This window comes from Talpa europaea (assembly GCF_964194135.1).
Source record: "Talpa europaea genome assembly, chromosome: 8".
Classification (NCBI taxonomy): domain Eukaryota; kingdom Metazoa; phylum Chordata; class Mammalia; order Eulipotyphla; family Talpidae; genus Talpa; species Talpa europaea.
In genome coordinates, this window is record NC_140075.1 from 45,918,046 (window position 1) to 45,931,144 (window position 13,099).

The 13,099-nt window shown below is 37.1% G+C and overlaps 1 protein-coding gene across 2 annotated transcripts in view; it reads left to right on the forward strand.

Annotated features, from left to right (window-relative positions):
- The window catches only part of MINDY2 (MINDY lysine 48 deubiquitinase 2), a gene marked incomplete at its 5' end in the record, with an annotated part of 74,275 nt that overhangs the window by 21,697 nt on the left and 39,479 nt on the right, over positions 1–13,099 (forward strand). For both annotated transcript variants that reach the window (XM_084241122.1, XM_084241123.1), the window contains one exon: positions 11,832–11,896. In XM_084241122.1, coding sequence (XP_084097248.1) covers positions 11,832–11,896 — 65 coding nt within the window. The remainder of the gene's footprint in view (positions 1–11,831; positions 11,897–13,099) is intronic.

Sequence of the window (13,099 nt, forward strand, 5' to 3'; positions counted from 1 at the left end):
CAACTGATCAGTTTGTCTATGCTATTCCAGACAACTGATTGATTTTTTTGAGATGTAGGGTTAGTAAAGTCATTCACTTTTTAGCTTTTGGAAAATCCTTTTCTTTATATAATTAATATTATTTAATTCCCTTCATTGACTGGGTAGATTAAATATCTAGATACCTAGAAATAGAATCTCTAAATACCCCTCTTTTAGTCTAGCTTTTGATTCTTAAGATTAGTGATTTGTGAATTATGCTTTCATGGGAAAGGTTGAAATATGTTTGATGCTTTGAGCAGCAGTCATTATGACTACTGAGGAGTGTGCGAGGTGGAGGCAGTAGGAGATATTAGAGAAGTAATGGGGTCTGAGCATATAGTACCCTGTAAGGCTATTATAACAACTTTGACTTTTCTTGTGAGTAAACTGGGAAGCAATTAGAGGACTTTGAATAGAGGAGTGAAATGATCTGACTTTGAGTTTAACAAAATTCAAATTCTTGCTGTTATGTTAAAAATAGTATGGGCATCAAGGAGAACTAAGACAGAAGCATGGAGGTCAGTTAGGAAGCTATTACAACTGGCAATGACAGTAGAAATGGAGATTATAGACTGTGGTTCCATTCTAGATTTAGAGTTGACAGAATATGCTCATGAGTAAATATGGAGTGAGTAAAATCAAGGGTTACCCCATGTTTTTTGACTTGGACAAATGAAAAGATAGTGTTAACATCAACCAAAACGGAAAAAAAAATTGGAAAGAACACGTTTAGTGAGGAATATCAATATTTTGATGCTGAGATATTTATTGGCATCAAGTAGAGATATTAGGAAGGCAGTTGATTTTGTAAATCTTGAGTTCAGAGGAGAGGTTTGGATGAACATTGTACATTAGAATTTTCTGTGATGATGAATGTGTTCTGTGTGTGCTGTCTAGTTCAATGGCTCCTAGCTACATATGACACTTAAGCTCTTGAAATATATAGTTAAATGTGACTGAAGAACTGAGTGTTAAATTTAACTTTAATTAATTTGAATTTATGTAACTACATGTTGCACTGGCTACTAGATTGGACAGTATAGAATTAGTCTGTTATTAGACATTCGGGAGCAGGCAATACACATAAGTGATAGCCTGAATGAGATCACAAAGAGAATGACTGTAGATAGAGACAGAAAACATCAATGGAGTGAGTCTAGGACTTGCCAGTGATTAGAGGTTGGGGAAGAAGGAAAAACAGATATGATCATCCAGGTAAAGGAAAAGCAGGAGAGTTTAATGAAGTGAGAGATTAGCTGAATCAAATACTAATAAGTAAACAAGTTGAAGACTAAAAATTGATCTTTGGTTGAACCATAAGGAGTCCTTGGTTACCTCAACCAGTACAAGGAATGAAAACCTAATTGGAGTGTGTACAAGAGAAAATTGGAAACTGTCATACATAGATCATAGGAATATAATATTATACAGCCACTTTGAAAAACAGTTTGTTAGTTCCCTAAAAAGTTAAGCAAAGGGGCCTTCCTGGTGGCACAAGGGGTTAAGCACAGCACTATGAAGCTATTCCCAGCCACTGTGCACGAGTTTGATCCCCCACCAAGGAGCTAATTCACATGGTGCAGCAAATCTCTCCTGTCTTGACTGCTGCTCCCCTCAGCAATGTATTTCAAATCTACCTGTTCTGCTCCCCACTCTGTCTCTAGTAAATCCTCTTACCCCCCCATACCTCTGGCCTGTATTCCAGTTCTTGTATGCATAAATAAATAAATCTTTTTTTAAAAAAAAAGTTAAACATATGATCTTACAATTTCACTGAAGAGAAATAAAAACTGTACAGGAATGTTCAGCATTATTCATAATAGTCCAAAAATTGGAACAACCCCCATGTCCATCAATGGATAAATAAAATGTGGTGTATCTATAAAGTGGAATATTAGTCATAGAAAGGAATGAAGTACTGATACATGCTATAACATATATATGCTTTAAAGAAAGATTAGTGGTTGCTTAGGACTGGGATAGCAGCAGGAGGGGAATAGGGATCACTGTACAGAATTTCTTTTAGAAATTTAGAAGAATTTCTTTTCTTCTAAAATTAGATAATGATGATTATTTCACAAACCTGTTATTATGCTTTAAAATTATTGAATTGTATATTTGAAATGCGTTATTTATATGCTATGTGAACAAAATCTCAAAAGCTATTTAAAGAAGAGAAAAATGGGAGTTAGGGAATAAAAAAGACTATTTTAAATAAATGGAATTGGCCTTATATTGTGTAAGTACGTATAGTTCATTCATAGCAATAGGCAGAAAGACAGACTGTGTTAAAATGAATGCTAGAAAGAAAAAGAAAAATACCAGATGGTCTCACTCATAGCAGGAATTTAGAAAACCTAAATAAGGGACCAGGAAAAAGACTAATTATAATAAAGTAAAAATCAAAATCAACAAGCAACTATAAACCAGAGACACACTACAGGGTGGGAGGAGGGAATAGGATCAACACAAGGCGGGAGGGTGGGAATTGTATGGGGATTATAACCAAGGTGAAAATGCATACATTGTACAAAAATGAAAAATGATCTAAAAATATATATAATTAAAATAATAATAAAAATAAAACCACAAAAAATTAAAAATAAAAAAAATGAATGCAGATAGTTAGGTAGAAGGTAGTTGTGGTAGTTTGTAGCTTTTGTAGTATAGTACTACTATTTTCTCTAGTGCAATAAGAAGCCATATCATCAGCTGAGAGTGCGAATGAAGGAGGAATTGTTGAAATGAGAGGGAAATAGGGCCTCCCTGGTGGCGCAGCGGTTGAGCGCTGGGTTGCAAAGCTGCCCGAGGCCTCTGCGGCGCCGGTTCGATCCCCGGTTGCTCCCCGGCCACCAGAGGAGGGTCCCACATGGTGCTCAGACCTCTCCTGCTGCCTGCTGCTACCCTCAGCAGTGTACTTCGGTCCTTCTGCCTGCTCTGCTGCCCGCTCTGGCTCTGGTGAATTCTCTCACCCTCCCTGCTTCTGACTGTACCCAGTGCATGTATAAACAAAAACAAACAAACAAACAAATAAATAAATAAAACATGCCTCTATAAAAAAAAAATTTAAAAAAATTTAAAAAAAAGAAATGAGAGGGAAATATAAAATCGTTGTCTAGAAGAATAGGAGATATGAATGGAGAGATGTTATATGATTCCTAGGTGTTACCTCTGAGATTGGTCAGACAAGTCAGCATGACTGTAGGCCTCAGCAGTGGAGAAGCAGGATTTAACCAGACCTGGTTTTTTGTCAAGTGAATATGTTGAAGAGCTTCAGCAATTGGCGTGTGTTGAAGTGATTATAATGATGGACCATAGAATTTATTGCATAAAGGAGAAATAAGGATGTAAATATGTTGAGGAAAATAGACTGGAATTAATAGATAGTAGTTCCTGATAGAGCTGAAGAATTTTTGAAGCCTAGTAATGAATATGGGAAATGAGTATCTGAGATTAAGGTAGATAGAAGATTTTGGTTGGAGAAGAGGTCCAGTTCAGAAAGATCAGAATATTAGATTGATCATGTCTATGAATATTAAAATTACCAAAAATTATGTCAGGATTTGTATTGGAGAGAGGAATGACTATGAATGAGGGTGATCAATCCCAAAGTTAGTGAGGAATGCAAGAAGGTAGTTGGTTAATGGGAAATATTATCAATGACATTAAAATTGAGGAGTTTCAGGACGGGGGTCAGAATGACAATAAGGAGCAGGTAGGTATCTGTCCCACCTCTAAGCTTACTTATAGCAATATGAGAGAAAAGAGCTATTGCATGAGAAGGCTGCATTGTCATCAAGACAGAGCCAAATTTCATTTAGAAAAGAAGGTCATGGGACCATTAAAAGAAGAAAATAACTAGGTGATTTTTCTCATGAGAGACCATAAATTCCAGAGACAGAGAAATTCAGATAAGATTTTAAGTGTCATCAGTATAAAAATGTTTTTTAAATCTATGAAAATTGATGAGATCATTAAGATAAATAATAAAGAAAAAAGGAAGATAAGAGGGTCCAGGATTGTTTCTCGAAGTTTCCCATCATGCAGAGCTTGGGTAGAACAATGTTTCTCAACTTTTTTTTCATTATTTCATTATTGGGAACTTTTTTGACCGGTTTGTCCTAAGCACCCACTCTAGGAAATTTTAATAGCACAGAGAGACTCTTCATGCAGTATGGCCCTTCGAAGGTAGTAAAGCTTTGTAATACCTAAGATCTTTTTGACCTTTTCCCTCAAGAATTAGTTTTTGCCTCCTTGGGGAACAAGATAGTGCCGGTACAGCAATGGGATGGAAATGGAGTGGTGAGCTGAAGAACATCTTAAGAGGTGAAAAAGTAAGGGCCTCAAGTGCAGATAACTTTCCAGAAGTTTGGCTGCAAATGGGTGTGAGAAGTGGGTGAGGCACAGGAAAGACTGTTTCCTAAAGTGAAGAATACAATTGTGGCAGAGACCCAGGAGCACAGCCAGAGGTCATAAGTATAGAGTGACTAATGTGAGATTGGAGCAGAAATAAAATTATCACAAATTGTTATTCCTCTTAAAACTCAGAGAAGTTAAAGATGTGCCGTCCCTATCTGGGCTCCTTATGTGATTTAAAGAATGCTGAAAGGCTCATACTCAAAAGTATAGCCCTCTTGTCCTCCACCAGTCAAAAGTGTTTTTGATAAAGTATTTGAAATCCCCATGACTTGTCTTTTTGTTTTCTTATCCATTAAATATTTACCGAGCATGCGCTGTGGGCAGGTTATTTGGAGCTATCAACAATGCAATCAGTGTAGCTGTGTAAGTGTCCTCTGTTATAAAAATGTTAACATGGCATTTTTCTTGGAAAGCAAATTAGCACATCTTGATATATTAAATTTATTTAACTGTTCACTAACAAAACCCTGAGGAAGCAGGATGTAGGATAAAGAATTTTAATAGGGGCAAAGAAAAACTTATGAAGAAATATCTATGTCTAGAGTACCTAAAGAGGTTTAGAAGTCCTGGTGAGTCATCAGCTACCAGGGGCAGCATGAAAGTAATAATTTCCTATGGGAGGTGGGGGTGTGAGCAGAGATAGTATGAAAAAAGAAATTCTGAAGATTCTGCCCTACCAAAAGTAAGAACCAAACCTGCCAGAATAAATTGTTTAATTTTCTAAGCTATTTGATTTTTCCCCTCTTGAGATTATTCCACTTCTCTGGAGGAACCAGAAATGCTTTTGAGTTAATAAACACTAATAGAAAGATTATGAGAGAAACTATTGTTTTTCTAACACTTAGCTGAGAAATCACAGGGAGTGGGAAATTTGTTTGGCAGAGATTAGAGGAGGATTGAGTTTTCATTTGGAATTTAAAAAAAATTTTTTTTAAAGATTTATTTGTTTATGCATGCAAGAACTGGGGTGCAGGCCAGAGGTGTGGGGGTGAGAGGATTCACCAAAGACAGAGTGGAGAACAGAACAGCTGGACTGACTGAAATATACTGCTGAAGAGAGCCGCGGGTGAGACAGGAGATGTCTGCTGCACCATGTGGGTAGCTCTCTTTGCCAGCCGGGGGCCGGGGATCGAACTCGGATGAAACCCATGCTGCAGAGGCTGTGCATAGCTTCACAGAGCTGTGCTTAACCCCTTGCACCACCAGGGAGGCCCTGGAATTTTTTATTACCAATGTATTAAAGCAGAAAATACATCAGTATCAGATGTAGCAAAGTACATTTGATGGCCAAACATGGGCAAGCTTGTTGGAGAGCTTTGACATAGAGAAAAGAACATGACAAATTGGGAAGTGCTAGGAGGTTTGAGAAAATAAAGTAGGGAAATATAGATGGAGAGTAGAAAGAATATTAAAAAACACAATACAAACTGGAATGTATACTATGACTTTAACCATCCAAAATAATTTGTATGATGATGAGGCTAGTGTAGTTTTATAGTAAGGAAGAAATTTAGTTGGGATGTTAGTGTTGTCTGACTTTTAAAAAGATAATTTAGTTTATTTTTTAAAATATAAATACCATAAAGTGAGGTTAATATTGAAGTATTTTAATTTTGCTCAAAGTTGACCACGTCTCCTCTTTCCCAAATGCTCACCAGGAAAAGCCAAATACTGCCGAAATCTCTCTTCCATTTTTTGTAGCTGTCAGACTTTAGTTTCTTGATTTCTGTTTATCTGGAATAGCCCATTAATAGCAAAGTCTTGGGAATTCTTTCTCTGAAATCTTTCCTCCTCTCTGTATATTAATACTTCACACCATGTTTTGTGGCAAGCTCTATTGTTTCCTCTCTCCTCCAAATTAGCCTGCATACCTATGTTATATTCTTAAACATCAGTTTCATCCATAACCTATTTAAAAATAAAAAACAGGGCCTCCCCGGTGGCGCAGCGGTTGAGTGCTGGGTTGCGAAGCTGTCCGCGGCCTTGATCCCCGGCTGCTCCCCGGCCACCAAAGGAGGGTCCCACATGGCACGCAGACCTCTCCTACCGTAGCTGCTCCCCTCAGCAGTGTACTTCGGTCCTTCTGCCTGCTCTGTTCCCCTCTCTGGCTCTGGCGAATTCTCTCACCCTCCCGCGCTTCTGACTGTACCCAGTGCTTGTATGAATAAATAAACAAACAAATAAATAAATAAATAAATATTTTAAAAAATCAAAAACAAAAACAAAGATTCTTCATGATCTTTCACAAGCAACCAAATTTATCAGCAATTATTTATGATTATAGTTTCGAGTTTATTTAGTCATATATTTCCCACCATTCTGCAACATATATTTATGTTTAAACTTTCTTATAAATTGTCCATATGGCCATGATGTGTCATCTTTGTGATTTTGCTATCACTGTTTCCCCCTCAAAGAGTGCATAACGTCACTGTCTTGCCAAGTTCTGTTGATTTTCTGAATCCAATTTAGGTACTAGGTCCTTCAATAAATAAATATAAGTTCTGTAAGCTTTATCACTACCACTTTCAAACTCATTTGGTACTTAAGACATTATGTTTTACACTGTGTTATACTCTATCATTTTAGTCTGTTTCCTGTGTGTTCTTTGCCCAATCACATTATTAGTTTTTTAAGTGAAGCATTCATGTCTTCATGTTTGCTTTAACACATTATTAAATATAATTCTCAATAAATACTTCCTGAGGGAAATATTATTGTCAACCAATTTCAGATGCAAAGGTTAGATAAATTGAGCAAAACAACCCTGTTAAGAGATGATTTTTTTATTTAAATATTTTATTTTATATAATTCTTTTTTCATCTTTGCACAATGTATGCATTTTCATTTTGATTATATTCCCCATACAATTGCACCTCCCTCCTTATTTTGACTCTAGTCCTTCCTTTCCCCGCTTCTCCTCCTCCCCCCTCCGTAGTGTGTCTCTGGTTTAAAGTTGCTTGTTGATTTTGATTTTTACTTTGTATTGATTAGTCTTTTTCCTGGTCTCTTATTTAGGTTTTCTAAATTCCTGCTATGAGTGAGACCATCCAGTATTTTTCTTTTTCTTTCTGACTTATTTCACTGAGCATGATCCCTTCTAGCTCCATCCATGTTGCTGCAAACTGCATGTGTTTATCTTTTTTGATTGCTGAGTAATATTCCATTGTGTATATGTACCACATCTTCTTGATCCAGTCATCTATTTTTGGGCATTTGGGTTGCTTCCATAGCTTGGCTATTGTAAATAGTGCTGCTATAAACATAGGGGTGCAGGTGCCCTTTGGAATTACTGTTTCTGTGTCATTTGGGTAAATATCTAGGAGTGGAATTGCTGGATCATATGGAAGCTCTATGTTTAGTAGTTCAAGAAATCTCCACACAGCTCTCCATCGTGGTTGGAATGGTGCTGGAAAACTGGGTCACTATATGCAAAAGAATGAAGCTTGACCACTACTTCACACCATGCACAAAAACCAACTTAAAATGGATTAAAGAACTAGACAAGAGATGATTTTTTTTACATGTCTAAAACTGAATGATGCTCCCTCAGAAATGCAAACCCAGCCTTTAAGAAATACTTGATTCTTTTGTTAAACTTTCTTAAAAATATAGATATCTATTGGTATGTATCAACTCAAAAGTCCATGGCTTGAAAGTCATCATTTATTATCTCATTTTGTTTGTATATTAGGAATCTGGGTATAGTTTAGTTTAGTAGTTCTGATTTAAGGTGTCTCTGAGGTTAGAGTCAGGGTGTCTGCTAGGGCTGCATTCTCATGTCCAGGCACAGCAAAGGGAGGCTCTGCTTCAAAGCTCACTCACTTGGTAGTTGGTAGTATTCAATCCTGCATAGGTAGCTGGACTGAGGTCCTCAGTTCCTCAATAACTGTGACCAGAGGCCTCCATCAGTTCTTTGCCATGTGGCCTCTCCATAAGGCAACTAAGACATGGCAGCTGGTTTTTGCAGAGTGAGCAAGTTGAAAGAGCACCATGACAAAAGCCACAATATTTTGTATTCTATTTTTGGAAGTGACATTTCAGATAACTCTCATATTTTATTCACTAGAAGTGATCCAGTAAATCCAATCCACATTCAAGGAGGGTGGGGGAAGGCTTACACAAAGGTGTGAATACCAGGAGATTAGGATCATTGAGGTCCATCTAAGAGAATGCCTTCCTAGGTCAGGTCATCCTTCTCTTGTCCAGATACCTTTCCTGGCCTCAGGTAAGGAGTTGCTTATCATAGCTTTTCCCAATAATTATTCTACTCTTAGGTTCATTTAATATTAAATTATATATTTCATCCTGAAGGTAAAAGTGTTAGGAAATCACATATGGTCTCTTATCAGGATAAATACAGAATTTAAGTGAAATATAGCATATAAGTGTAGCAATTATGTTATTATTTAAATAAATATATAGAATTACTCAAAAGAAAGCTTAGTTTTCTGTTGACTCGAGCAACACCACACTGAAAAAGACACGGAAGTCATGGAGCAGGCTGCACAAGGCAGGATGCTGCTGAGAGCAAGACCCTGGCCATTTTTATTGATAGAATAATCACAGAGCATCACCTGCGTTAGGAGGACAAGGAGAAAAGGATGGGTGAAACTCAGGAATGTCATCTAGGGCTTGGGGGGACATGAATCTGCTGACCATGTTATCAGCTTGATGACCAAGTGTTGTCATCAAAACTACACCCAGACCCCAGGCCACAGTCCTGATCTTATCAACAAGGTATTCCACTGATCGGCTTCTGGGGTCCCTTGTCATACATTGATCCTCGGCCCCCCGGGCGTTCCTGTTCATACCTCCTGATGTGTGAGTGGGGAGTAAGTTTATGCATCCGTCCTCAGCGCCCCATCATACCTCTTTTTTTTTTTTTAAGTGTTTTTTTTGTTTTGTTTTAGATTTATGTATTTATTCAAGCACTGGGTACAGTCAGAAGCTCAGAAGGGTGAGAGAATTCACCAGAGCCAGAGCAGGGAACAGAACAGGCAGACAGATGGAGGAAACTGCTGAGGAGAGGTCCGTGTGCCATGTGGGACCCTCGCTGGTGGCCAGGGATAGAACCGGCCCTGCAGGCAGCTTCGCAGCCCAGTGCTCAACCGCTGCGCCACCAGGGAGTCCCTACCGGTCATACCTCTTGATGCATACCCTTCCCAGAGTGGTCAAGCTTTCTGCTCTTGATTGATATGAAAGGCACCTTGCAAGGTTTGGCTCCTGTGGCTGATTGACCAGTTCTGAAGGGCAGTTCTGACCTTGTATAGGAATGCAGAACTGCAGGTAACTATAATGGTGGCTGAGCAGGCCACTAAGTCTAGCAGCCGCTTAGGTCTAGCAGTCCCACAGTTTTCAGTTACATTTTGTTTTTTGTTTTGTTTTTAGTTAAATATTATATCAAAACCTCAACATATAAATATGCAATGTGCCATCTATAGGTACTAGGGACTCAAAAATATTTGTTAAATAGACTTCCTATTTATTTCTGTGAGTCAATTAATTTAGTACTTTTGGAGTACTTGTACATAATGGAATAAAGTTATTACTAATCAGACTTTGCAATAATTTCTTTTTTTTTTTTTCATTTTAAAAAGACAAGTTTATTAGGAAGAGGAGAAAGAAAAAGAGAGGCACCTGCATAGTCATTGGGAGGCAGGAGAGCTCACAATAATATAAGTTCTAAATAAAAGCACAAATAGGAATATCTTGATGTTCAGACATACCTTTGTTGTCAGAGTTGGAAAGTTTAAAAGAATACTTGATGCAATCTTTAGAAGTTTATTTTGAACTAGAAAATTAAGTTAGCTATATTAAAAACAATTTCACCAACTTGTTAGTGATTTGGAAGACTGGGTGAGAAGTTTATTCTATATATCACTGTTTATTTCAAAATAAGGGTGAGATAAAGATTTAAACATTAAAAAGACAAGTAATTACATGAGAAAACATGCTTGTTTATTCATAAGAGGCAAAGATCTTTCTAAACATGAAGCCCAGAAGCTATAACAGAAGAATTTGACTATCTATATATTTTAAAGATTTATTTTATTTATGCATACAAGAGCTGGAGTGCAGGCCAGGGTGTGTGTTGGGAGAGGGGTTTGTGTGAGAGGATTTACCAGAGACAGAGTGGGGAGCAGAACAGGTAGATCTTATGAAATACACTGCTGAAGGGAGCAGCAGGAAAAATAGAGGTTTTTTACACCATGTGGGTTAGCTCCCTGGTGCGGAGTCAAACTCCTGCTGCAGTAGCTGCTGGTAGCTTCATAATGCTGAAATTTAACTCCTTGAGCCACCAAGGAGGCCCAATTTGACTATATTAAAATTAAGTATTTCTGTACAGCAAAAAATAGACCAAAATATCACTACAAAGTCAGTAGCCAACATGAAGGGAAAATTTATAACACATATAACAGAAACGTTACGATGTTTTCAATTCTAATTGAAAAAGCTTTTACAGTTTGTAATGAAAAAAATGATGCTTTCATTAGCATGCAAGTCAAAGAGAAGAAGTTTATATAGTTGATATATAATTAAAAAGGAGGGTCTCCCCGGTGGCGCAGCAGTTGACGCTGGGTTGCGAAGCTGCCCGCATCCTCTGCAGCGCCAGTTCAATCCCAGGCCACTGGGGGAGGGTCCTACATGGCACGCAGACCTCTCCTGCCACCCACTGCTCCCCTCAGCAGTGTACTTCGTCAGTCTGCCTGCTCTGCTCTCCCCTCTGGCTCTGGTGAATTCTCTCACCCTCCCGCACCTCTGACTGTATCCAGTGCTTGTATCCTTAAATAAATAAATAAATCTAAAAAGAAAAAAACAAAAAAGAAAAAGGAAAAATGTAGTAAATGCATTAAATATGTACTGCATATATTAAAAATGTACTGCATATATTAAAATGATACATATGTTTTAAAAAGTGCCACATAGATTTAAAAGGGCACATCTGCTAAAAGGACATACATATATTAAAAAGGTGCTACCAAATAAAAATAAAGTACATACATGAAAAAATATCAATTTTTAGATGCAAAAAATATGTTTACTTATCAGAAAGTTAAAGATTTAGATGACTGATAGCACTATTGTTATAAAAATAATGGGGTAATACCTATATTGTTGCTGGCAATGAAACTTGATATAGCCTTTTAGAGTTTCAAATGTAGTAACGTGTAAAGATACTCAAATATATTGTAAACCAGAAGAAAAATTCATAAGCACTATACATTGGAAAATATGTGAGATTATAGCAAACAGTATAAATATTCTGTGAATAGAACTGGGGGATCAATTTTATGTTACCTATTAACTAAAATGTATAATCAAAGTCTGTTTTATAATCAGAATTAAAGCAGTATTTTTAAAAGACAACTTCACAATTTCTTTACAGGAGATTACATGCTTGAAGCAAAGCCAAAAGAAATTTCAGAAATTCAACGTCTAAACTATGAGCAGGTAATAGACATAAATTACAATTTTTGTTGTATTTAAATATGTACTTTCAACTTACATACGTATTCATTGGTCTCTGTCAGTGGCTTTGCAAGCATATTTTTTGTTTTCTTTTTTACAATCCTTTAAAAATTTAAAAACCATCCATAGATCACAGCCAGATTTGACCCACATGCCATACTTTGTTGATCTTGGTTTTATGTGAACATATATAAAGACAATGAAATATAGATAGTATCAACAGATCTATATAGGGTGATATTCTGGTATTTTCCCTGAAAAATCAACATTCAAGTGAATTTGTTGTTCACTCATACTTTATATTTTACAATTTATATATAGGTATTTTGGTTTTGTTTTTGAATATTTTATTTTTTATAATTCTTACATCATTTTTCATTTTTGCACAATGTATGATGCATTTTCATTTTGGTTACAATTTATATTTAGGAGAAAGCTGAGCAAACAATGTCTGCGGTTTGTCATTAAGACAAAACTTGCTGTTTCATAGTTTTAATGTGTCCATACTTTTTGGCAAGGTCTTCAAAGATTCTGTTCTGTGATGGAGGAGGGGCACCAGCCTCAAATTTTTAGAGCTGGAAGAAAGCAAATTGAGCTTCATTTTCTTAAGTGTTCTTCCTTAACTTGCCAATAAAAGGCAAGAAGGATCAGGCTCTTAGAGTGGAAGGAAGTGTAGCCCAGGGGAGAAACAGATATCATTGGAACATACTTTCAAAGCAGCCATTTTCCCAAACTTTTACCGGTGCCAAATTGGCAAAAAGGGAAGCAAAACTCAGTATTGCAAAATTTCTTCAATTTAAATATTTGAGTAATATAGTTCTAATGGAATCTAAAAGTGAACATGTTGTATTACATCACTGTGCAAGGCTGGAAATCTATATAGCGAACACCAAATGGGTATATTAAGCAATTTGTAGTAAAATTGTAGCAAAGCAACAATTTTCAATTTTTTTTAAAGATTTATTTATTTATGCATACAAGAGCTGGGGAAAAAGCGAGAGGTGTGGAGAGGTGAGAGGAGTCACCAGAGACACAGAGTGGGGAGCAGAACAGGCAAATCTACTGAAATACACTGCTGAGGGGAGCAGCGGGCTAGACAGGAGAGGTCTGCTGCACCATGTGGGTTGGCTCCCTGGCTGGGGATTGAACTCACGCTGCAGTGGCTGGTGATAGCTTCATAGTGTT